The 26,694-nt window shown below is 44.3% G+C and overlaps 2 protein-coding genes across 2 annotated transcripts; both read right to left on the bottom strand.

Moving 5' to 3' along the window:
* Positions 1-1,353: 1,353 nt before the first annotated feature.
* LOC147223905 (nectin-4-like) lies at positions 1,354-19,694 on the bottom strand. Its single transcript, XM_086166489.1, has 11 exons — positions 18,769-19,694; positions 14,506-14,694; positions 14,258-14,425; positions 12,710-12,985; positions 9,110-9,224; positions 4,252-4,412; positions 4,007-4,160; positions 3,631-3,706; positions 3,444-3,506; positions 2,702-2,884; positions 1,354-2,591 (listed from the first exon to the last, which is right to left on the bottom strand). Exons 1-11 carry the CDS (start codon positions 18,821-18,823, stop codon positions 2,202-2,204), a joined length of 1,830 nt encoding a protein of 609 aa, XP_086022615.1. The 5' UTR covers positions 18,824-19,694; the 3' UTR covers positions 1,354-2,201.
* A 232-nt stretch (positions 19,695-19,926) lies between these two features.
* fcer1g (Fc epsilon receptor IgFc epsilon receptor Ig) lies at positions 19,927-26,610 on the bottom strand. The gene is made up of 6 exons (XM_086166488.1): positions 24,314-26,610; positions 24,142-24,231; positions 21,764-21,855; positions 20,529-20,576; positions 20,284-20,307; positions 19,927-20,207 (listed from the first exon to the last, which is right to left on the bottom strand). Exons 2-6 carry the CDS (start codon positions 24,206-24,208, stop codon positions 20,154-20,156), a joined length of 285 nt encoding a protein of 94 aa, XP_086022614.1. The 5' UTR covers positions 24,209-24,231; positions 24,314-26,610; the 3' UTR covers positions 19,927-20,153.
* Between the last annotated feature and the right edge of the window lie 84 nt (positions 26,611-26,694).

Genomic DNA, 26,694 nt, shown 5'->3' with positions numbered 1-26,694 from the left:
ACAATAAACTACACTGGACTAAAAACACAGACGCCATAAACAAGAAAGGTCTGAGCCGCCTGTCCTTTCTCGGAAAACTCAGGTCTTTCAATGTCTGCAGAGCCATGCTGCAGATGTTTGCTCACATGGTGGTGTCCGGCATCATCTTCTACGCTGTAGTGTGCTGGGGCAGTAGGCTGAAGGCAGCTGATGGTAACAGACTAAATAAGCTCATCAGGAAGGCTGGCTCCGGCCCTGGAGTAAATTCGACTAGTGAGTGGAGGTGTCTGAGAAGAGGATGCTGAAGAAGCTGTTCAGGATCAGGGACGACGCCTCTCACCCCTTGCATGCTGGACTGAAGTCCTACCAGAGCACTTTCAGACGTAGACTGAGACCACGAAAGAGCACCACAAATGGTATTTTTTACTTTCATCAAACTATATAACCCCACCCCTTCCTTCAAAAAGGAAACCTGACCGCAATAAAATCAATATCATGTTTCGAGTGAATATATGTAATGTTGGAGCCTTCCGGCAAAATAATTTCCTTTGGAATTAATAAAGTTCTATTCTATTCTATTCTATTCTATTCTATTCTATTCTAATTCCCTTGCTTACCATGGCGACGGCATTAGAGACATACCATACATGCCAGGGGACTTTGGGATCTGCTCTGAGACATAAAGAGCACTTCAGAAATGGACACAACATCACTATTTTGGAAAGTATTCCGGTATCATTAAGAGCTGAAAGCAGGAAAAGCAGCAGGAGAGGTAACATAGGAATACCAAAGTCAAAGGGGAAGCCATAATGTGAGGAAATTGCGTTGGTAGCTGCAGCTCTGCTGGAAGATTGGCCATTTGCCAGTCAGAATGTTGTCCCTTTGGGGAAGTGTCCTCGGGCAAAGCGTCAAACCCCAAGTTTTTCCCCGTGGCCGGGTTAGTGCCTTGCATGGCAGCTCTACTGCCATCAGTGTGTTCATGGGCGAATGCAATCAGTGCTCTAGAAGTGAGGCATACATTCCCCCTCTGTAAAGGATGAATAATAATAAACAGGTAGAATAAGGACCACAGAAACCTGAATAGTAACGCTGAAATGCTAAGTAATCTGTCTTCAGTTATTGTTTACATTCCCAGGTAACAAACAGATGCACAACAATTCATCCACACGCCTGACAATTTAGGGTCTCCAATGAAGCTCCTGCATGTTTTTTAGCTGTGGGAGGGACAGGGAGAACCTGGAGGACCCCAACGCAGACACGGGAGAACATGGAGACTCCACCCAGAAAGGGAATCCAACCAGGGACCTTCTTGCTGTGAGTTGGAAGCGCTAACTCTGCCCCAGAAATCCCAATAATAATGATAATGATAATAAAGAAAACTGTACATGTATTTAATGTAAAAAGATGAAACCCAAACACAGTCAACAAACTGACAAAGCCCGATCCAGATCATGATGTCACTCCTCTGTCATCTTTTCGTTTGCAGGATTTGTGCAGCTTTGCTATTAAGGAAATTCCAGTGTGTGCAGTGTCTTGTAATCGACACTACGAGGCGCTGTCTCCAAAATTACAGTCACATTCAAATGAGAAGTCAGCAGGTGTTTTCATGTTTGAAATTCCAGCTCACCGTGGGCGCTTTGTCTTTGCCACAAGTAACTCAAAGCAGCATTTGTCTGGTGGAGGTGATACACACTGCTTCCGAAGCAAGACCGCAAAGTAGCGGGTGAAACAAAATAATACTTCATTCTGCCAAAAAAATAAGCAGGAAAGCAAGTGTTATGGCTTTTTTTTGGCAACAGAACCCTAGAAACATTCAGCGCACATTTTTAGTAAATAGTAAATAAAAATAAGCTTGTAAAATCGCTTTCTCAAACAGCAGCTAATATTTTAGCCTTCGCTGCTATTTCGGAGGCTAAGCTAACCCGACCTCAATGCAAAACACCCGATGCATTTCTTGGAAAAGGGAGACCTGTGGGAAACCACGTTGACGGCCGTGCTTTGTTTTTATGTTTATCAAAAGTGGAAATGGCGAGGTGAAGACGCATGGACGCCGTGGAGGCATGCGTGCAGCGGGCCTGGCGCTCCTGGATCCCAATAAAGAGCGCAAAAGCAAAAAAAAAACCATCATTCTCCATTCCCCCCGTCTCCCACTGTATGTGTTCGTGAGCCCCTTTTCCTCCAAACCAAACCGCTGTCTGTGAGTCCCAGATGTTTCCTCTGGTCTAGATGATCTGAGCTCTGTGGATGAGGGAGGCGTGGGGGCTGTCCACGATGGGGTTCAGCAGGGGTTTGGGCCTGAAGGTACCGTTCATCTGCCGATGGTGCGAGCTGAGCGCCTCCGACACCTGCGAGCTGCTGGCCTCGCTGTCTTGGTCGTCGGGATGCTCCTGGCTGGCAGGGCCCCCGAGACCCTCGTCCACCTCATCTTCGTCGTCTGTGACCGGCGGGTAGTTGTAGCTCAGAGGCGAGTGCTGGTGATTTTTGACCACGCTGCCGGCCCGCGACCCCCCGTCCGATGGGACGATGGCGCCGCCGTTGATCTGTCTCACGATCTCGGTGGACTGTACGACCGGGAAGGGTGAAGGCATGAGCGGAGGGAGCATGCAGTTTTCCTGAAATGAGACATTTGTTTTAATTAAATTGCATCATCGACGCATACGGTAAGCGCACGCAGTTTCACAGAATTGTGCAACCGAACGGAAATGCCTAAAGATTAACTCACCAGGGACACGCTACTGTTTCTTACGTATGTCTCCACACGGATTCGGCTCTCCTCCTCCCTATCCAGAGGCCTCTCCCTGCTCCTGCGTGAGTTGTTGTGCAGGACCGGTCTGCCCAGGTAGTCGAACGCCCCTCCTCCCCTCCCGGACAGCGTAGACCGGCTGTCACGGCAGTGAGTTAGCTCCTGCCAGCACAGGGAAAGACAGGATTGGCTAAGTGCGGTGGGAAAAGTGCCAAAGACACGGATTAGCGGCAAGTGACTGTGAGACGCCCTCTTCTGCACCCTTAATCCGACCGGGGGGCTGAGTCACGAAACGCAAAAGCACGCAATGATATCAATATCATTGCTGCAGTTTATATAATGAGCTCTAATTGGAAGGTGTGGTCACCATGGTTACAGCTGCACAAAGGTATCGCAGCCATTTTGCGCGGTAGTTATAACAGCAGGAGCTTATTTCATATGAGCAAACCTGCCCCCCCCCCAAAAATGTACTAATCTTTATCAATGAAAGAATCCAGGAAGTTCAACATGATGTTAATATGTAAAATAGATAGATAGACAGACAGACAGACAGACAGACAGACAGACAGACAGACAGACAGACAGACAGACAGACAGACAGACAGACAGATAGATAGATAGATAGATAGATAGATAGATAGATAGATAGATAGATAGATAGATAGATAGATAGATAGATAGATAGATAGATAGATAGATAGATAGATAGATGATGTCTGACCCCGAGTGAAGACAGGCTGGTCCTCAGCGTTCCCTCCACCCTCAGCGGGATGTTCTCCTCCGTCTGTCATTTAGAGCAGAGAGGAGCGGTTAGAAATTTTTGGACGACATAAAAACCTAAACAAATCAGAACTTCTTTTTTTCCCGATGAGGAAGAGGGGGAGACAGGAAGAGGAATATTTCCATACCGCTCCTCTGGCATCGGTGCTGACCGAGTTCATCCTCCTGAAGGAGGCCTGTCTGGAGAGGGTGCTGATCTCCTCCCTGTGGGAGAAAGAAAAGCCTTCATCACCAACCGAACCTTGTGTTTGTTTTGTTTCTGCATTTCTATGATGATTAATCGCAATTAATCGCGACATGAAAACCATGGATTAATCTCTCATTAGGTTCTCACATGTCATGTCTTTCATGCCACCATTACAACTCTACGCCCCATGCTCCATTAATCCCCCTTGAACACACTCTGCTGCTGTAAGCGTCACTTTGGATGTGTTAATCATCCGTCCGTTCCGGATCTCAAATTGGCCCTCAGAAGAGATTTAATCTCATTGGATTTATTTTTACTTCTTCTGCGTCAGCTCCTGCTCCAGCCTCCTGTTCTTGCGCCTATGGTGGCAGATGACGACGAGCACGGCAACGAGCATCAGGAGCAGCAGACCCACGGCCACCACGCCGATGATGATGAGGTTGTTGTTCTCCGTTAACTTGTCCAGAATCCCTGTGGGAGGTGGATGACAAATTGGGGTGAGATGTTTGGTTTTTAACGCTTCCTCCGTGGGCATCACTGGCGGCGTGCTGTGCTCGCTCACCTGCGGTCCTGACCTCCACGTTCACCTCCGCCCTCGCCGTCCCCACCGCGTTCTTCACCATGCACTGGTAGGTACCCCCGTCTGACTTTTTGAGGGGCCGGGCAAAGGTTAGTGTGCCATTGGGGTGGGAGACAGCACCGTCCGGCAGCCCCTCCTGCATCCTGCAGGGGCGACAAGACCACAAAAATTGTGTTAACTGACTGATTTCCATCATGAATAGCGGTACATGAATGGATTAAACCTCATTCATTCATTCATTCGCCACTGTGTAGTGATGGGTGAAACAAAATAAATCTTCTTTCTGCCGAAAAAACAAGAAAGTAAGTGTTTTCGCTTTTTTTGGCAACAGAATATAAAATAAAAACAAGCGTGTAAAATGGCTTTCTTAAACAGCAGCTAATATCTTAGCTTTCACTGCTATTCCGGAGGCTATGCTAACCCGACCTTGATACAAAACACCCGACACGTTTCTTGGAAAAGGGAGACCCGCAGGGAACCACGTGGACAGCCGCGTTTGGTCTTTATCTGTATAGAAAGTGTTCATTCACCCCTGCAGTCAGGGTTGCACAGGGGGGTGGAGCCTATCCGCGCCGGGTTAACCGGCAACCAATCACAGGGCCAAATATAGATATTCAGCCATTCACCCTCTCTTCACATGGTCTGCATGAGGAAGTGCACTCAAATGCGATTGGTCATCGTGTCGTAGATCATGGAGAGTCGTGATACCCTCTTTCATTCATACATCATATCAAGACTCACTCATTCACTCAACAGACAACCATTCACTCTCTCATTCATGTTTTACATAAAGACATAGAATCAGTCATGCTTTCTTTGTAGATCACATTGAGATATACAACCATCTACGCCAGGGGTGTCAAACTCATTTTAGCCCATGGGCAACACGGAGGAAAATCTATTCTAAGTTGGGCCGGATTGGTAAAATCATGACACATGAACTACTGTTACGTACCTATTGTTCAATTCACTCCTCAAACCTGGTATTTTTTAGCTTTGCCAGCCGGATTAAACCTGTTCACGGTCCTAATCCGGCCCACCGGCCTTGAGTTTGACACCCCTGATCTACACACTCATTTACTCATCCCATATAGACAATCAACCATTCACCCTTTCATTCACTCTTCATTAAGCGTTAAACAACCATTCACCCTCTTGTTAACCCAAAATATGGAGAATCAAAACCATTCACCCTCTCATCCACATGCCATATAAGCATAAGACCATTCACACATTATATACTGAAAACCATTCACCCTGTCATTTACATTTTATACTGGAACATACATTCATTTACCCTCTCATTCATTCATCACACAAAGACATATAACCCAGCACTCATTCACATGTCGAGGTGTATAATCACCCATTCACTCACTCATATGTCAAATACAGGCAAACTGCCATTCACCCCCTCATTAACACACTACACAGCAACATGCAATCATTCACTAGTCCTCATGTCATGCAGAGACACGGGCAGTTTAGTGCCTCCAGTGAACCTCCTGCATGGGTTTGAACTGTGTGAGGAACCTGGAGAACCCTGAGGAACCCCACGTGGAAATCCAACTAGTGACCTGCTGGCTGTGAGGCGTAGGCGCTAATTACCGCATCGCGTGAGTGTTGAGATGATCGACTTTTTTAGATTTGAATATTTCCAGGTGAACTCATGTCTACCTCTCTGTTGATTCAGTTGTCTATTTCTTTCCGGAGGCTTTCTTCTATCGCAACACGAAGGCCGATCGCTCAGCTTTTTTCAGCAAGTGTGAATTCTCGAGTGCGCAAGAAAGAGGAAACGCCACCCCTGCAATCACATCACACCTCGACTACCGACGAGGTGTTATTGTTTCCTGCCGTTGTCTCTCAGCCACGCTTCCTCAAACCTACACCTCATTCGTCTGTCCCGTTCATCATCCCTTCCCCCTCCGCCTCCCTCCTTCGTGTGAAAGTGTCTCATCTGCCTGCTCTCGCCGCAAGCAGGAACACGACGCTGCAACATCTCCGCTTTATTGACAAAGCCAACAGGTTTGACACGGCGCATTTGTGTGTGTGTATTTACATGTAAGTCGATAACAATGTCAGTTGACTGAGATATTTTCAGTTCCGTGTGTGTGCGTGTGTGTGTGTATTTGTAAATGAAGTGAACATTAGGTTTCCTCTTCCTAAAAAAAAACTTTTTTTGCCACCTGTTGGTTTTTTTCGAATCTCACACTTCACCCTGAACATATCATGACTCGAGCAGAGACGGTTAAACACGTTACAGCTATTAATGCATGTCTTTAAAAAACAACCCCCTCGACACGGTGACTTTCCACTGAGGCAGCAGGATCGGGAGGTGACTACACCTGATATCGTCAAGTCATGTGAAAAGGGTGGAAAGCCTCCAGTTCCTAGTGGATTAGTCACCTGGAGGGGGCGTGGCTCTGGTCGACACGGAAAATAAATGTCTCAGGTTCAATTCCGGGAGCCTTCACGAGACCCCTGGCTGCCGCCCCCTGCTCGGGTTTCATTCACGATGGGTTAAAATGACGTTTGGCTGATGTTTTGCTGCATGTGACTATGTGATGGGAAATTTTTTATACAAGGTGTATATATACAAGGTTTGTTCAAGAGCACACACACCTCAATATGTAATCAGATCAGGTTAGAATTCGAGCTGATATGGCTCCTTAGTTTGAATAAGGTTCACCTCCGTGTCTGCAGTGTATAAAGCAATATATAGCGTCTACGATATATGTAGTATATGCAGTGTCAACAGTACATACAGTACGGAAAGGGAAAAACTGTGCCCACAATATGAATAGTATATATATAGTGTATACAATATATGCAGTATATGTCTATACAGGAAAAAGTGTCTACAGCATGAATAGTGCATACACTGTCTACAGTGTATAGAAAAAAAATGTGTTAAGTATGTAGAGCATATACACTATCTATGATGTATACACAAAAATCTGAATAAAGTGTCTAATGTATGTATAGTATACAGCATGTCTTCAGTATATACAGCATATACAGGAAAAACTACAGTAGGTATTGAATATAGTGTTTTCAGTGTATACAGGAAATATATTGTCTATTGCAGGCCTGGGAATTTTACGGCCCCCGGGCCACATCTGGCCCATTTTGCTTTTTTGTCCAGCCCGCCAAACTATTTTCTTTGAAGATTTTAAGTTTTCTATTGAAAATTGAATTTAGGAACTCCTTATTTTTTCTTTTTGTTTAAATTTTGTATGGATGATTACATACACAATAATGGCGGTACATTTATACGATTTATACGATACGTATTTTACAGTTGAAACAAAATGCCAAAAATTTAAATGTTTCAAGTGAAATTTTCATTTTGTTCAGTTTACATGATACCTAGTTGGCCCACACATAAAAATTAAATAAGAAATGTGGCCTGCCAACCAAAATAACTGCCCACCCCGGGTCTATAGTATATACAGAGCTTAAAGTATAAATGGTATATAGAGTGTCTCCAGTATGTACAGTACATGCAGTTTCTTCAGTAGACACAGTGTGTACAGGATGCAAGGCTATAAACTACTTGGAAAAACTGCTGTATGCAAGAAAATGTATATACAGTACAGTACACAAAGTATATACAGTATATATAGTGTCTACTGTATATATACTTTATAAAATGTCTACAGTATATACAGAATATGCAGTGTGTACAGAATGAACAATTTACACAACTATGAACGTTACAAGACAAAATTACTGTATATGTTCAATTTTCGGTAAACAAAATATTCTATACTGAGTCGACCACCTGCGGCTCCGGAGCCGCATGCAGGTCTCTGTTCCCTATGATGAGGCTCCCTGTGGCTTTTGAAGATAATTAACACGTATTTAAAATGTATTTTAGTTTGTTCATTTTTAAATGCAATTTTAAATTTGAAGATGATGGGGCTCTTGTAACATCTAAATAAAACATGTTATAATATTTTTGGCGCTATGTCCGCACACGCCAGTAAAAGGATGACAGTACAGAGAGGACGGCATTTTTGGTTTGCTGCCAGTGGATGATTTAAGTTCTCCTTTTTTTTTAATAAATGCAAGAAGGACTCAAAAAGACAATGAATATTTTGCTTAAAAGCATCCTTTAACCCAATGCCCTTTTTTCGGAGTTAAAAAATGTTTTGTTGCAAGCAGAAATGTAATTTCATTTTCTCTGCAGCTGGTCATCCTTTTAAAAAAATGCAACACATATTTAGTTTATACACAGAATAAAGGCAAAAAAAAAGTTAGATGCTGTGCTAATTCATTTTAAATTTCAAAAGGGTTGTGTGGCTTCCACTGTTTTCTTTGTTGTGGGGAAACGCGTCCAAATAGCTCTTTGAGTGGTAAAGGTTGCCGACCCCTGCTGTAGACACAGTATCGGTAGGATATACAGGGTAAATTGCTGTATGCAAGTACATTTCTGTACAGTATATGAATTCTACAGTACATACAGGATGATTACCGTAATTTCTGGATTATTGAGCGCACCTGAATATACTGATGAAATAGCTGATGAATAGTCCATATATTAGCTGCATCGTTGTTTCAGCTCCAGTGTTAAAGTGTGTGAAAAAAGTAACGGCTTATAGTCCGGAAATACAATAATAACAAGACTATAACGTTACTAGACTGCCTTTTGCGTTTCAATCTCTTTCTAGTATACAATGTGATAACAGGGGGGGAGTTAATGAGACATGTTTTTCATCAGCTCACTGAATGCCTGCGGAGTAATTATAGCTGAAAGTGCAGGAGTGATCAGACAGCGTCAGACGGTTAGTCACAGGTGAGCCAGACGGCACCGAAAGCGAGGCGGGTCCTGGCGTACCTGCTCCATGTGAACTGTGGTTTGGGGTTTCCTCTGCTCACGCACCTCAGGGCAGCATCCCCCAAATTTTCAGACCAGAGGTCGCTGTAGCCGGACACCGCCGCATCAGGCGGGACTGGAAAACAACAATTAACCAGATTAATAGAGAAAAATGGACTTGAAATGATTATTCATGCTTTGAGCTCTGAAGTTAAACTTATTGCTGGGATTACTAGTCATTTCATGGAACCTCATTAGAAGAAAAAATGCCCTTATTGTCACCTAAACTTATACATCGAGCAAAACATCAGTGACATTTGACGACTGCATTTACTCCATCATGGATGCGCCATGAGCAGAAGGCGGCTAAGGAACAGCGCCAGGGAGGCAGTTACGGGTTCAGTGTCTTGCTCAACAACACTTCGACAGGCTAGGAAGAGCCAGGAATGTTCAGTTCCGCAATCCCTCTAACCCCCTGCACCACGCTGCATTTGCAAAGTGCAGAGGCAAGAAATGTGCAAAAATAAAAAGTGAAAGAAAATTCAAATGGGAAATAAGAATTAGAAGAAAATAGCAGGGGAGGAAACGCCCAATACATGCAGGCCGACAGGAAGCTGCTTTATCTGTTGAGTTCACTGAGGAGGCAAACGTAAGTGTTGATTTCTGTGTATTTCAACTATGTCACTTTTCACTTCCTCTTTCTCTGCAATGGTTGGCAACACGAGAAATGGTGTGATATATCAAAAATAGCAAGAGATTCACATATGGAGCTATGAGAAAGTGACAAAATGTTCCCCAGGTTAATGGTGTCAAATCGTCTCCTGCAGCTACAAAAGTTCCACACAACCCTGCCTGATGCCTCCACGGCGTCACTAGAGGCTGCGCTTCTCCAGGCAGGTCACTGGGCAGCATAAACATTCATTCATTCATTATTTATATTCATCCCGACTGTAATCGGGCGAGAGGCGGGGCTCACCCCGGAGGCCACATATGGAGGCATACAACCATTCACTCTCTCATTTACGTGTCATGAGGGTACATGATTCACCCTTTCATTCATATATCATATCAAGACATACAATCATCAATTGTTCACTCATCATATAGAGACAATCAACAATTCATCCTCTCATTCACACACCACATAGAGGCATACAACCATTCACTCATCATATACATACAACCATTCACCCGCTCATTCACTCATTATTAAGCGATAAACAACCATTCACCTTCTTGTTCGCCCAAATTATGGAGAATTAAAACCATTCACCCTCTCATTCACCCAGCCAAATAACGATTCACTCATTCTACGTCATATCAAGACATACAACCCTCTCATTCACATTTTATATAGACGTATGCAATCGTCCACTCGAGATTCATGATATTTAATTGTCATTATCTTATAGTGAGCGCTCTCAGATCAGAGTCTGTACAGGATTATAAATAGACAAGTTATTTACGTAGTGTATAGACATGACATTTACAGTACAGCAGTGACGCGCAGTCAGGGGAGGCAGGAGAGGCCGTGCCTCACTTGCCAATCTTGGATAAAAAATATCAAATGAAAAAAAGAATTAAATGGTTATATTCATCAGTGATATGCAATATAAAGGTATGTTTCATTTAAAGTCACCAGTGTTAGGTTGCTTTTTATTCAAAATTGCTGTTTTTTTTTTACATTTACTGTTCAAAAAACTGAGACGCCACGTATGGTGAGGCTGTTGAGCCTCAATGTAGATTGTACAATGAAAGCTGACTACTGGCATACTCTGCACTAAGACTGTGTTGTCTCTCTGTGTATTGTTATTAAAATGTTGAAACGATTTTGCTATATGATCTACACTTCCAATGAAGGGTGTTTTTTGTCAACAAATGTATGTCTGATACTAGTTTCTTGTGCTGAGCGATAATAAAACGGCTGCGACGAGCCACTAAGTGAGGCACGCAGTTCTTCTGCCTCATGGTAGGGGGCGCTCGTGATTCCGGGGATTCTTGCGACTCCTCGGCTGCAGAATACAGTGACAGCAAGTCAAGAGCAGCCATCCATTTATTTTTTTTCCTCTCCTCACTTTCAAAATGAAGGATTACAGATCCAAACTGGGCCAATTTTCTAAATCAGACTCACATGGACTTCATTTATAAGTACAGGCAAGACTATAATAACTGTTCTTGATTAAATGTGCTTTTTGTATGCTACAGTTGGTATGTGTGAAGAAGGCAGATATGAGGTTTTAAACATAACCGGTTAACTGCTGCCAACCAAATGGTGAATAAGCTACTCTATAGGGTTCATATGTTCGTAAATCTGATTGTGATTAAGTCAGTGCATCACCAGCCATGAACCAATATATATATATGTATATACAGTATGTGTGTGTGTGTGTGTGTGTGTGTGTGTGTGTGTGTGTGTGTGTGTATAGACAGAAGGACATAGTATACACATATAGCGGCAGGATGGCACGAAGGGTGATATGAATATGACCATGGTTTCAAGTGCAGCTTAGTGCAAGGAGGTGTTGGGTGTGTGATTGCCAAGTGGGTGTGGGATTGTTTCTGTGGGGGTGGAGGATGGAGTGGCTGTAAGCAGGGTGGAATTGCATTAGTGTGTGCCTGAGCAGGTAGGGGTTCAGGTGTGAGTGCTCCTGGGGGGATGGGGTGTGGTAGCTTGCAAGGGGAGGTGAGTTTAGGGAGAGATTGCTTTTACAGCTCTTGATAGAAGCTATTTTTTTGCCAAAATCTGTGGGTTTTGATGGTCCTTTTCTGCTTTCCTGATAGAAGCTGCACAAATAGACTCTTGCCCCGGTAGGTGGGATCTGTTGCAATGTTCCCGGCCTTTTGCATCTGACCATCATTCACCCTCTCATTCACTCATCATGAAGCGATAAATAACCATTCGCCCTCTTATTTGCCCAAAATATAGAGAATTAAAACCATTCACACTCTCATCTACATGTCATATACAGACATACAACTATTCATTCACTCTCTCATTCACACACACCATATAGAGGTATACAATTTTCACTCTCTCATTAATATTTCATATACAGACGGAAAACAAGCGCGAAACAACCATTCACCATCTTGTTCACCCAAAATATGGAGAATTACAACCATTCACCCGACATATAGACATAAGAGCATTCACTCATTCATTCACATGTCATATGCTGACAAACAACCATTCACCCTCTCATTTACATTTCTATAGACATACAAGCATTTACTCTTTCATTCCCACACCATATACAGTGGTATGAAAAAGTTTGGGCACCCCTGATCATTTTCAAGATTTTCCTGTTATTTTTGCAAAAGGAGGATCTACTAAATATTGATGTAATTTTTCTGTTGGGGTGCCTATGCACCTGCCTACTTTTGTTTAAATAATTATTGCTCACTTTCTGTAAATCCTATGAACTTCATTTCATTTCTCAAATATCACTATGTTTGTCTGCTATATGATATATTAAACTGAAACTTTTTCATACCGCTGTAGACTCTCATTTGGACTTCATATACAAATGGCCATTCACCCTCTCATTCACATCTTATGTGACATACAACCATTTACACTTTCATTCTTAGATGTGTCTTAGTGTTTCCATGAATACTCACAGTGCACGACCAGTTTGTTGTTGAGCCTGCGGGGGCCCTGCAGGGTCGGGTGCCAAACCAGGCAGTCCAGCTTCTTCCCGTTCATGCTCCTCAGCGGGTGCAGGGAGAACTGCGTGGAGACCACGCCATCCGCCGAGTGGTTGCTGGACTGACCGTTTAGGTCCGTGTCCCAGGTGAGGTGCGGCGCTGGACGGGCCACCGAGCGGCAGGTCGCCGCCGGCTTGTAGGACTGTCCCTCCACCAGAACCACATCATCCAAGGAGCTGATGGGTATCGCTGCAGGGTGGGACATTCACAGAAGATCGGAAGAAAAACCCATGAGCATATTGTATTTCTGCGAGAAGAATGCACCCTGAATGAGATCAATATTAGATTGAATCCAAGATGGTGACACGTGCAGACACATACCGTATTTTGTGCGTTTTTTTGCCTTTTTCGTCCCGTTTGTCTTTTGCACCAGTTTATTTTATTCATCTCATGCCACCAGTTATAATATTCTTTACTATAAATATATGATAGCTTAATGTTTGTTTATTATGCACTTTACTGCTCCACAGAAAAGAAACCACAAGCCACACAACTTTTGAAATTTAAAATGAATTAACATGGCATTTAAGGTTGTTTTTCATTACATCACATTACAGTCATTTAGCAGACACTTTTATCCAAAGCGACTTACAAAAATTTAATTCAATTCAATAGCAATTCAATTTTCTTTTGGCCTTTATGCTATGTATAAAAACATATGTGTTGTATTATTTAAATCAATGAACAACTGCAAAGAAAACCAAATTACAGTTCTGCATGCACCAAAATATTTTTGAACTCCGAAACAAAGATGTTGGTTTGAAGGTTACTTTTAAGCAAAATACTCAGAGTCTATTTGAGTCCTTCTTGTATTTATGAAAAAAAAAGAAAAAAAAAAGAAAAAGCCAAACTTAAATTATCCGCTGGCAGCAGCAGACCAAAAATACTGTCCTCTCTGTGTGCTGTCATGCATTTACTGATGCGTGCAGAAAGAGTGATAAAAATATTTTAGCATGTTTTAATTTAGATGTCACAAGATTCCCATCATCTTCAAATTTAAAATTACATTTAAAAAATGAACGAACTAAGATGAAATAGATTTTATTTAAATTCTTAATTTTTTTTCAAAAGCAAAAGGCATGTGGCCCCAGAGCCACGGATTGCCGACCCCTGGCCTGGTATATGTGAGAAAAATTGAAGATGAAGTTGACTTTGCCTTTCTTTTTAATTCACTCTTCATTCAAATGTTATTTTGAGACCAGCAACCATTCACCCTCTCATTCATATGCTATATAAACAAACAGCCATCGACCCTCTCATTCACACATCAGGGCCTCCAATGAACCTCCTGCATGTTTTTGGGCTGCAGGAGGAACCCGGAGAACCCATGGAGGCCCCACACAGAAAGGCCTCCCCAACCAGGGACCTTCAGGCAGCGACAGTATGCTATTATTGTAAAAACAAAATGATGCCGTGATGGTGTGTGTGTGTGTGTGTGTGTGTGTGTGTTCACGCACTCACTCCAGACAATCAGTCTTATTATTCTGTCGAAGTTTCCAGACGGGAAGGTGATGATCTGGCAGACGTACTCGGCCTCATCCATGACCTTCGTCCTCCTGATGACCAGGGAGGAGTTCAAGGTGGGCTTGTCGTGCTTGAAGTGCACACGGGTAGCCCAGGTGCCAAATGCTAATGGAAGAGGAAAGATGAAGAAATGAGAGGATCGGAGTATCTTTGCGACACTCATGAAGGCCACCGCGCTCGCTTACCGGTCTGCCCATCCACATGGTGGGCGGTGATGATCTGCTCCTTGGTGCCATCTGGATGCAGCTTGTACCACATGGCTTGCACCACCGTGTTGCTACTGTTCCGGTAGGAGCAGGGCAAAACCGTCTCCTCGTCCGCCAGGGAGCGAATGGTGACCATCTGCGGGGGGTCGGTGAACTCCCCACACGTGGCTGCAAACCCAGGCGGGAGTGGAGATGTTTAGGGTTGATGATGTTGAATGGAATGACACAGTGGAAAAGATGTTGGAGGTTCTTGTTTAAGAGTAAGGAGGATGGAGAGGATCAGGAAGGAGTCCATCAGAGGGGCAGCACATGTTCGGACATGGATGGAAGGAGAATTGAGGATCGGTGGTAGAAGCATGTTGAGGTTAGATGAAGACCAGAGAGGAGATTTATGGATGGAACGAAAGAGGACAGGAAGTTAGTTGGTGTGAGAGAAGAGGGTGAGATGGGGGCAGATGATTGGCTGAGACCCCCGAAGGGAGCAGCCCAAAGAGGAAGGTGGAGCATTACGTGAAAGTTTGATCGGGATTCAAACTTTCAGTCCATCCTTCGTCATGCAGACACATGACTTGGCAGGGCCGGGCCAAAGTCTGAGTCAGCAGCAGCTTTGAATGTTTCAACCGACGCTGAAGACATCAGCTTTGTCCAATCAAAGGGGATCACCAACAAGATCCTCTTTTGTGGAAACATTTTCCTATATCACCCGACGAGGCGGAAACCATCTCTTTACTTAAGAACAGACTGCAAACCTTTCTTTCTGAGAAAGCTAGCATTTATAGCTACGCTAGCCCCTTCTTAAGCAACTCTGCTGAGGGGTATCCCCAAATGCACCTCTCATTCCTCCTCCTCTTCCTGCATCATCATGCTAACATCATAGCTTCTCTCATGTTGCAGGTTTCCAGGGGGCGTGGCTTGATCTACCACGGCATCTCGCTGGCTGTGCGACATTGTTATTTCCTCTATGAATTTTAAACCCATATCACATCAGCTATTAGCATGTAGCTGTTAGCGCTACAGTAGTTCTGTTACTATCACACGCCTGCTTTCCTTCTCTCTGTCTTCCCTCAACCTTGCCCTCTCTCCATCTCCTGGTCGAGGCAAAAGGCCGCTCACATTGAGCTAAGATCTATCCAACGTTTCTGCCCATTAAAGGCCAATGATCCCTCATTCCTGAAGGACATGTGGGAGTTCTGTAAATCATGCTGATCTAGATGGAAAGGGTCATCAGACAACTGGGTTGTGATTTTTTGATGTATAAACAAAACCCGATTCAACTTGGCAACCGTCCTTTAGGGGATATTCCGACTTGCGCAACCTAAATGATCAACGCAGAAAGTTCAGATTACAAAGGACAGCCACGGATCGCAGGCGGATCTTCAACCTGTCCAAGGCTATTTTGGTATAGAAGCTTCAGCCGCAAAGGGGGGCGCCTGGAAACCCCCTCCAACAACAGCCACAGGCGTCTCGTTTAATAAAAAGGTAGCTTCTCTTGCTGACACTCACTGCGAGCTAGAGGTGTCAATATTATCCTTCACATCGGGCAAACACGAGCAGTTAGATTTTTATCAGTGTTGCAAAGCTACATGTTTTTATGCAACATAAGAGGGCGTGGAGCACCCCAATTGCCTGGAAACCAATCACGCGTTTAGCTTGGCATGGTTTGGAAAACAGTGGAATAAAAACATGCAGGAGGTTCAATGGACTGGACAGCCTGCTTCTCTACTACCTATGTTATATTTATCTATTCGGCTGGAAAAGCAAGAAGAAAAAAGACAACGACGTGATGAAATACAAAAATATATTAATTTAGTTTATTTACTGTTTATTCCACCCATAAATGCTTGGTTTATTGGCGTTCCCTGCAGAGTAGACACCTGGAGCACGGGCTGAGATATGTCACTCAACTAGTTACGTTTGAACCGCCAGGAGACGTCGAGCATACAGGACATTCAATCCAGCGAACAGGACACCGCTTGTCTGGCGGCCATGATGAAAAGCAGGTAGACGTGTCTCCGTGACAACTGTTTGCAGATCCAGCCGCTGCCGCTCCGCCGATCCGGCTAGACAAACTGCGGTTTCATCAGCTGATGTCCTGCAGCGAACCTGCCGTGTTTATGAAACTTGGGGAGGCCAAACATAGCCGACGCAGTTTCTGTAGCGCGTGTCTGATCATTTCCCGTGTGTCCTCAAAACCACCGGGGTGACTCATCGTCAGGGTGGGATGTAGTATCGTTCGCCATGGTAACCAAATTCATGGAAAATGATGGCTGTAGGCGAGCGTAACATCAAAACATCAGCGATATAGCTTGACTGAGCTAGCAATCGCTAATACAGCTTTACCTTACATGAGCCGTGCATGAAGAGACCAGATAAATGGATTTAGATAAACCGCATTTACTATTCATATCTTTCAGATTCATGAATTACGCTTTGAGACTGTACACTGCACTCAGGGTTTTGGACCGATCTGGGCTGCCATTGAACAAGAAGCACGTTCACCCTTGACCAATCACGGGGCCACATAGAGACATATGAGAATTCACCCTCTTATTCACTGGTCTACACAATTCAGGGCCTCCAGTGAACCTCCTGCATGTTTTTGGACTTTGAAAGGAACCCCACGCAGACGCAGGGAGAACCTAGGGATCCCACACAGAAAGGCCACCTGTGGGAACCCAACCAGGGACCTTCTTGCTGCTAGGACTTTTTATTACTGTTGATGTCTACATGCAAAGCGTCTACCTGTTTCCAAGAAAAAACAATAAAAAACGGTGGCCAAACCCTAAGCCACAACTATGAGACACTTTCACTCGTTTGAAACAGGATCAAACCGGAAGGTTTTTGTACAGCATGAGTAACTATCAAGAACCTGCTGGCTGGATATCTTTTTGTATAAGTACACACACAGGAGGATGTGGAATCCACACAGAAAGGCTTCCCTGTGGGAATCCAACCAGGAGACCTTCTTGCCAGTGCACTGAATCATGTATCACATTAAGTAAATCCCCCTTTTGGATCAATAAAGTATTCTGATTCTGATATTGACATGTTGTCATCTAAATAGGTAAGAACCTGCAGGCCACCATAGACCGCTTGGCGAATGTGGGCTCAAGGCTCTACTAGCTTAGCCTTCACAAACATCTAGTGGTGATCCAGTGGATCCCCAGGCCCTTTGACCCGGGACATTTTTTTGTCACCCTTTTTCATCTACTTGATTTTCTCATTTCCTGGAATGAGCGGGATCATCTCCACCCGTGTGGGCGGCGGTTGCAAGCAATTTTGTTTTTCTCCAGCTCGGCTGAGCAATGCCGCTGATTCAGTGCAGCGTGTGGGAGAACCTGCCCGTGCGTAATATCTGATTCACACGGTTCCCATCAGCCATGCATTTTCAGACAGGTGTGTGTTTTTTTTTTCCTCAACATTCTGTGTGTGTGTGTGTGTGTGTGTGTGTGTGCTGCCTTGCATTTTGTGCCTGCTGGAATTAGCCAATGCCACATAACTCAAATAACAGCCAGATATCAGGCTTTGTAAATGTTTGAAGACCTTAACGCGAGCTCGGGTTACACAAGCGTCACAATCATGATCGCACAATGATGGCAGGATGAAAACACAAAGTCATGCACGCTTGCAGTTTTTTTGCCCTGATTTTGCAATTTTTTCACTATTAAAAAAGTTTTGGGGGAGAGGAAATTATGAGATGATGAGATGAGATGAGAACAACTTTATTAATCCCGAAGGAAATTGTTGTGCCAGAGTTTCAAGTAAAAACATAACAGTAATAGACAATAGTGGAAAGGAGGAAGAATAAGAAATATAATGAAATATAAATTGTCTTAGCTGTTAGCAGTAACTACAAAGATTGAAGATTCCCTGCGGCTGAGGGAAGACGAATTAAAAAGTCTGATAGCCTCAGGTAGGAAAGACCTCCTGTGGTCCTTTCTCTAATATCTTATCTAATATTCTAATATCCTTTCTCTGAGCATGTATGGATTCTGTGCAATTCAGCATGAACACACACAAACACACACACTGTGAGGGTCCATTCACAATCACAGTGGGTGGAAGGGCGCAACCTGTTTTTCTTGAAATGTCAGACGGCGCTGTTGCTGTTTTTTTTCTCTGCGATCCAAAGACTTAAAAACAGGTCAAACTACCACAAAGGGCAAAAACACATATTTTTCTACGAAAGATCGACTTAAAAAAAATTCACATTTTGGATCTATTTCTGCACGAGCGTCTTACCGAGGATCCGGAGGATGAGGAGACACAGGCAGAGCGCGCTCGCCGGGAATGTCATTCTCCCCCAGCGTCCGCTGGCAAAAGTCTCGGCGCCGATTTCAGGCTGGGGGGGTCAAACCCGCAGGGTTGGGGTGGCGGCATTCAGAACGACGGCCATGAGGTTGCCGGGTCTGGATCGACCCCGCCCCTCCTCCAAAAGTCCAAAAAATTAAAAAAGAAAATTAAAAAGAAAGAAAAAAGAAAAATTCAAAAAAGTCCTTGTGAAAAAAGTAAATCCGTCTGGTGCTCCGTGTGTGTGTTCGTCATCCGACACACACCATCAGGCCCTTTCCAGAGAAGAGGTTTTAGATGCACCTGTTTGCACTGCACTCCTCGTCTGTCTCTCTCGCGCCAGACACACACACACACACACACGCGCACACACAAATGTGCGCATTTCACCTGGAAGCCGCCATTCCGGTTTAGCTGAAGCAACACGACAGTTATTTTCAAGCCTTTACTTGCTCTGCTTATAGGTGAGGCAGGTGAGAAAACACTGAATCGGTGTTGCGCGTTTGACGCTCCTTAATAATAGCTGACAAAAAAAAAAAAAAAAAAAGGATCCTCCTCACAGGGAGCATGGAAAACAAACCAGAGGCCTTGGGCCTAAAAGCTTCTCGCAGACGATTAGTGACCTCATGGCGTGTGTTTGTGTGTGTGATGTCACACACACACACACACACACACACACCAGTGACTTTCTTTGCACCAATGTGACCTTATAGTACAGATGCATTGAGAAATGAACGTCTTGAAAAAAGTAAGCTCCCCAGTGCCGGAGGCCACCGCTTCCTCTTTTCACGTTGTCACGGCGACGGTGGAGCGGACATTAGACATAAGAAGACTCATAAGAAGACATTTCAGAGAATAACCCACATGTGTGACACCTTAGATGACAGAAACATACAAACGACTGCACGGCCTCCAGAGGAAAAGCAAGCAATGGTTCTCACCCAGCGACACATTTCAGTGTCTTCACAGAGCAGAAAGGCGCACACACACACACACACACACTTGTGCGCACGCACTTGCCGCAATGGTGTCAATGCCATCCTGTGGTGTGTTAGGTACACAGCCCCATATCCCTGCACCATCTGTGCTAACAGCTAAGCTACATTACCCACAGGTTCCACATCAACATCACTCAAACCAGCGGAGGTTTTTCATTTTATTCGAACCATTGCAGAGATTCAAACATTCAACAACAACTTCTCGCTGCTTGGTTTCAGGGTTTCAGGGCAGCTAGGATGGGAAACGAACACCAGTGAAGAAAATGCAATACAAAAAGGACTTTTTTAAATGTTACAGGAAAAACAACAAGCAAAAAAAAAACAAAACAAACAGTTATTTCATTTCTTTGTTTTGATACTTTCATAGACGTCTTCGGAGCGAGGGGTCAAACCCTGGAGGAGAGAAAAAAAAAAAATGAATCGCGAGTGGAAATAGCGGGTGCGTTGAAAGCAGGACGGGAAAACTCACCATATAGAGGCCTTCTTCCACATTCTGTCAGGGAGGGAGAAGAACATCATTAGGGTTTGGGGAATTTAAAGCGGTCTCAGAAGATGTCCTCTGGAAATCTCTTGAGTCCCACAGCTGCAGATTTGTGGCTGTCCTGATTCCACAGGGTTTTTCTTTGCAGTTGCCAGGCTGGTGTGTGTCTATGTGTGTGTGACTTTGCATGGTACAGTGTGTATTCATGCAGTCATCGCTTGCAGCCGTCTTACCTGCTTGTTCTGTGTCTTGCTCCCCGCAGCCTCCCGGGCATTATAGAGCTGGGGAAAGAAAGAATAACGGTTCGGAAAATTAATTTAAATCAATTTTTCTCTAACTTTCTATTAAAAAAGCTCCCTCCCCGAAACAACCTCCTTTTTTCTATCAGGTGCAAACTATGCAAACCAAACTAATGCGTGGACGACTTTAATATTAATTATTCATAATCTATTACAGCATATCAAAAATTAAGTCAGGATTACCTCTCGGCAGTATTTTTCCATGAGGGAAAGAAAAAAATATGTATAATTGGATAGATAGATATGCAGAACAGATGAGGAATAGATGAATGGATACTGTAATTTTTGATTACAAGCCACTATTTTTTTCACACGCTTCAAACGATGCTGCTGAAACAATAAATTATGGATTTGTTTTGGCTAACAAGCTTCATGACGCCAAAGCATTTAGCCTCGACACATCGGACTAATGAAATTACTGTGAAATTCTGAGGCCGTTCAATTGCGACATAGAAGAAGATGACATTAATGGTTTTAGTTTTGCAGCAGGAAGATGAGGATAGCAATCAGCTGGAATAGGATAAAGAAATGGATAGAAAACGGATGGATGGATCGACTTTTCCTTGTAGTCTTTATTATTTATCTTTTTCATCAGCCGCGTTACTGTTTAGAAAAAAAACATTTTCCAGTTTGTATTTGTGGATGTTACTGGTATGTATTTAATTAAAAGTAAAACAAAAAAAAAGTTTCTGTGTGAATATCTCATGTTATAATGTGAACACCTGCGGCTTATAGACAAGTGCAGCCTATATATGAACACATATATTCATATGTTTTGTTTTTTTTAACCAATTTGGTTAAATTATGGTAAATATATGAGATGACATGGCCAGAGGCGGGATTGTGAAGATCTTGGCAGAAGGAAGAATGGAGGTGGTGTAGAGGAAGACCAGGTTTATGGACAGAAGGAAAGCGGACCAGAAATTTAGCTGGTGTGAGAAAAGCGTGTTGGATGATTTTGGTGACACACAAAGGCAGTGGCCAAGAGGAAAAAAAGACATATATAAATATATATATATATGTGTGTGTGTGTGTGTGTGTGTGTGTGTGTGTGTGTGTGTGTGTGTGTGTGTGTATATATATGTGTGTGTGTGTATATATACATATATACATATATATATATATATATGTGTGTGTGTGTGTCTTTTATATATATATAGGATACTAACCTTCATTCTGCAGTAGAGGGCTGTCAGGATGAAGCCGTACAAAAACAAAATACCATCCAGCACATAGCAGGTCTCAGGCTCAGTGAGAGAGGCTTTAGAGAGAGAGAGAAAGAGAGAGAGATGGTTAAAGGCTCTCCGCTCACACCATGAAGCATCATAGCGCTTCGCATGTACACACACACACACACACACACTACTACTACCAAAATACATTTGTAGTGTAGAAAACTAGTGACACCGTAATGTAGAATTCCTTCATCCTCTTGAGAATTTATCCTCAGGAGCCCAGCTGTCATTGGCCAGTCCACCCTGGACTGGCCAATCACAGGCCCACAATAGTAACATAGAACCGTTCACTCGTCCATTCATGTCACATGGAGACGTCAAGCCATCACCCTCTCATTCCAACGCTCTCAAACAATCCAACCACAGACCTTCTTGCAGCGAGGCAAACACGCAAAACCTCTACATCAACATGTCACCCCATGATACAGGAAGCGCTTGCGTGCGTGTGTGTCTGCACACACAAGAAGAGACTCAGCCACCAGGAAATGATACATGATAGTTCCTCTGAATTACTTGTGCTTCACAAAACCTGATGTAATTTCATTTCGAGCCAGATGAAATTTCTCATAATTGTGGCTTTAACATGTCTAAAGTTTTGGCCGCCGTTGTTCCATGTTAGTGAAAACACTGCATCAACGCCACAAACTATAGCCAAAGCCTAGAGGCAGGGTTTGTACGAGGCCTCCTCGCATCAAGTAGATCCCTGGTTGGGTTCCCACAGGCGGGCCTTTCTGTGTGGAGTCTCCATGTTCCCCCCAAGACTGCATGGAGTTCCTCAGGGTTCCTCCCAGAGTCCAAAAACATGCAGGAGGTTCACAGGAGACGTCCGGACGTGTGAATGTGCGTCGTGTATTTGCAAGTGTATTTGCAGTCCCTATGTCCTCTATTGTAAGTCGCTTTGGATAAAAGCGTCTGCCAAATGCAATGTAATGTAATGTAATGAATGAAAGGGCAAATGGTTTTAAGTCCCTGCCTTGACTGGCGATGGCCCCAGAGTGAGTCACCTCTTGGCCAATGACAGCTGAGATCGGCTCCAATCCCCTCCGTAATCCCAAAGCAGGATTAGCAGTACAGATGAATGAATATGAAGATCATTAGCATTTAGACATGTCGGGCATTTCCGAGCACTGGCGTGACAATACTGGGAGAGGCTCTCGCTCCCCGCGCTCTGGCTGGGAGTTTCAGATTCGGGCCCTCGGCGTCAAAAGTGGTGCCACGACCCGGTGTAATGTCACAAAGCAGCGTGATGTCTTCTGTACAATTCAACTTGACTATAACATGTGTGTGTGTGTCAGACTGGAATTTTGTTACCACTGTGAGAGACGTAGCAACGTAGCTTAGCGATTACCATAATAATAAAAAAGTTATTTTGATGGGCCTCACTGTCAACATGGAGCGGTTCAATGCGCTGCTCCTCCTATCAATTTCTATCGTTTCTCCCAAACTGAAAATTGATAGGAAGCGTTTCGGCGGCGGTGATGGCGCTGCAGTCCGTTACTTTCGTACTTCCCCGAGAGAGAGTCAAAAGAGTTGACTCGGCTCCAGACAGTGAACGCACCGGACGCAACATTTTGTCACAAGTGTTACTAAACCTAGTATTACACTGGATTTTAGTTACAGTCTTGCAGCTAGAGATGTGGTAAAACGCGGCAAGGCGTTTCGACAACAGCTGCTTTGACCTTAAACACAGACAAAACGGGGCCACGTTATCGACTCATTAGGTTTCCGTCTCAGCCAAACATCTCGGAACTTCATGCATCAACATGCGATCAACAATCCAGGATCAGGACCATCAAGGACCCGGCCATTTGTTAAAAAAGGAAACGACAAATCGGTGTGTTTGTAGCCTTCCCACCTACACCATATCCTTCATTTATCATTGTAAGGTTATGTATTATATCCAATCACACGTTGAACGTCAGTTGGAAATATGGTTTTAAGACTGACTTAAAGTAAGAAAAACAAGGAAGAATATGACTTTCTCATCCAGGCTCTTGAACCCCGTTGGTAGAGACGACATCAGAAAATTAAAAGTAAGGCCTCTTTGTATATGGCGCGTTTGAGAATATGAAGAAGCTGGCTCGTATTTCCTGAGAAATAGGCATTTGTGACTTGTGACTGGGGGAGGGTGACAGCGGTGCAAACCAGCTTGAGCCTCTTTGACCACAAGCAGTGGGCGCAGCTGCACTTGCTTTACCGCTCGTGATCCAAAATAATGCCAGGTGGAAAAAAAAACACCGCGTCAGGCTTAAAGATGGCAGAGAAGTGGCATTTAGGAGATAAAACGCATAGTCAGCAAGATCATAACTCACCGACTTCTCCAAAGCTCATCCACAGTGGAATCGCCACCATGAGGAGGTTCCGGCTTGGCGGCGCCATGACTGCACTCGCTCCACCAACGGCTAAAGGGCGATAAGATGGTGAACACTGGCTGGCCTCTTTCTCGGTTTCTGCCAGAGAGAGAGGGCTGAGAGACGAACTTACCTCACGGGGTTAGAAGGGAAGTTGTGGTCTGAGCTTGAAGTCCATTCGTCTGTTATCTCATTGGGCAACGCCCACCTTCTGAGTGGTGGCCGCCAGAGAGGACTTCTTCTTCTTCTTCTTCTCCTTTCGGTTTTTTCCTTCAGGGGTCGCCACAGCGAAACAACCCTATTCTTTCTATCCTCCTCTCTCATACCAACTACCTTCATATCCTCTCTCTCTACGTCCATAAATCTGCTCTTTGGTTGTGCTCGAGACCTCTTGCTTGGCAGCTCCAATTCCAGCATCCGTCTACCAATATATTCTCTATCCCTCCTTTGCACGTGACCCAACCATCTCAGTCTGGCTTCTCTCCAAAACATATAGCATGTGCTGTTCTTCCGATAGACTCATTCCTGATCCTCTCCATCCTGCTCACTCCCAAAGAGAACCTCAGCATCTTCAACTCGGCGACCTCTAGCACTGCCTGCTGTCTTTTTGTCATTGTAGTTGTTTTTAGGTCAGGCAGCATCGCTGGTTTCACCACTGTCTTGTACACCTTTCCTTTCATTCTGGCTGATAGTCTTCTATTGCATAGTACCCCTGACACTTTTCTCCATCCATTCCAACGTGCTTGAACCCGTCTTCACCTCTTTTCCATACTCTCCGTTGCCCTGGACTGTTGACCCCAAGTACCTGAAATCTCAGCTCCCAGTAGCCTCACCGTTCCACCCGAGCTCCTCTCATTCATACTCATATTCTCTATCTTGCTGTGACTAACTTTCATTCCTCTCCTTTCCAGCACATACCTCCACCTCTCTAGAGGCACATACCTCCACCTCAACCTGTTCTCTGCTCTCCATACATATCACAGTGTCATCTGCAAACATTATGGTCTATGGAGATTCCTGTCTAACCTCATCTGTCAGCCTGTCCATCACCATTGCGAACAAGAAGGGGCTCAGAGCTGATCCCTGATGGAGTCCCACCTCCACCTTGAACTTCTCTGTTACTCCTACAGCACACCGTACCAGTGTCTCACAGCTAGCATACATGTCCTGCACCAGTCTAACATACTTCTCAGCCACTCTAGACTTCCTCATACAATACCAGAGTTCCTCTCTTGGCACCCTGTCATATGCTTTTTTTTAGGTCTACAAAAACACAATGTAGCTCCCTCTGGCCTTCTCTATACTTCTCTATTAGCATTCTCAAAGCAAATACAGCATCTGTAGTACTCGTTCTAGGCATGAAGCCATACTGCTGCTCACAAATGATGACTCTTCAGTTCTCCTCAGTCCTGTGTCCCACTTCTTTGCTAACCGCTTTCTCTGTCTATACTCCTGCACTTTTTCAGTCCACCACCAAATCTCCTTATCTACTTTCCTTCCAGATGACACACCAAGTACTCTCCTACCTGTCTCCCTGATAACACTAGCTGTGGTTGTCCGATCACCTGGAAGCTCTCCCTGACCACCCAGAGCATTTCTCAACTCCCCCCTTTTCAGCTTCCACCACTTTGTCCTCTGCTCTGCCATTGTCCTCTTGATGTTCCTTGTCACCAGTCATCCTACAAACCACCGTCATATGCTGGCTGGCTACACTCTCACCTACAACTACTTTGTAGTCGCTGATCTCTTTCAGGTTACCTATAAAAGATGTAGCTCTCCGCTCTTATAAGTTACCCTATGTTCTGCCCAAATCTCCCTATCACTTCTTCATCTACTCTATTGCTTGCACCAACATGCCGATTGAAGTCTGCACCAATTACCTCTCACTCATCTCTGGGGATATTCTGCATCACTTCGTCTAGCTCCTTCCAGAACTTCTCCTTCTCCTCAAACTCACATCCCACCTGCAGGGCATAGCAACTAACTACATTGAGCATCACACTTTCAATATCCAGTTTCAGATTCATAAGTCTATCAGACATTCTTTTCACCTCTGTAACATTCCTAACAAACTCCTCCTTCAAGATAACTCCATTTCTCTTCTTGTCAGTACCATGAGAGTAAATCTTAAAGCCTGCTCCTAAGCTTCTAGCCTTACTTCCTTTCAACCTGGTCTAGTGGACACACAGTATATTCACTTTCCTTCTCTGAATTACCGTATGTCAACCAGCTCTCTACCTTTTCCTGTCATAGTCCTAATATTCAAAGTCCCAACTCCCAGACCCAGACTCTTGTGTTTCCTCTTCTCTCCTCTTCCTCCTCTCCTTCTTTGATCTGCAGTAGCCCACTTTCCATTGGTTCCCTGTAAGTCATCGGTGCCAATGGCAGTCATAGTTAACCCAGGCCTCGTCCGATCCAGTATGATATGGTTATTATGTGATTCGGATTTGGTATTGGCAAAAGTTTTACGATGGAAGCCCTTCCTGACGCAATCCTCTGCATTTATCCAGGCTT

The sequence above is a fragment of the Fistularia commersonii genome, chromosome 19 (genome assembly GCF_037954325.1).
Source record: "Fistularia commersonii isolate RoL2024-O1a breed Wild chromosome 19, RoL_Fcom_v1.0, whole genome shotgun sequence".
In the NCBI taxonomy this organism is placed as follows: domain Eukaryota; kingdom Metazoa; phylum Chordata; class Actinopteri; order Syngnathiformes; family Fistulariidae; genus Fistularia; species Fistularia commersonii.
The sequence above is the reverse complement of the archived record's forward strand: the minus strand, read 5'-3'. Positions and strand labels throughout refer to the sequence as shown.

Bases quoted from the DNA above. Each gene is read 5' to 3' on its own strand.
- LOC147223905 (XM_086166489.1), bottom strand. From the start codon at position 18,823: ATGACATTCCCGGCGAGCGCGCTCTGCCTGTGTCTCCTCATCCTCCGG. The intron at 9,225-12,709 runs GTGAGTATTCAT...GTTGTTTTCCAG, and splicing joins CAACAAACTGGTCGTGCACT to TCCCGCCTGATGCGGCGGTG. The intron at 2,592-2,701 runs GTGAGTTAATCT...GTCTCATTTCAG, and splicing joins GAAACAGTAGCGTGTCCCTG to GAAAACTGCATGCTCCCTCC.
- fcer1g (XM_086166488.1), bottom strand. From the start codon at position 24,208: ATGGCGCCGCCAAGCCGGAACCTCCTCATGGTGGCGATTCCACTGTGG. The intron at 20,577-21,763 runs GTTAGTATCCTA...TTCTTTCCCCAG, and splicing joins CCCTCTACTGCAGAATGAAG to CTCTATAATGCCCGGGAGGC. The intron at 20,208-20,283 runs GTGAGTTTTCCC...TCTCTCCTCCAG, and splicing joins TGGAAGAAGGCCTCTATATG to GGTTTGACCCCTCGCTCCGA.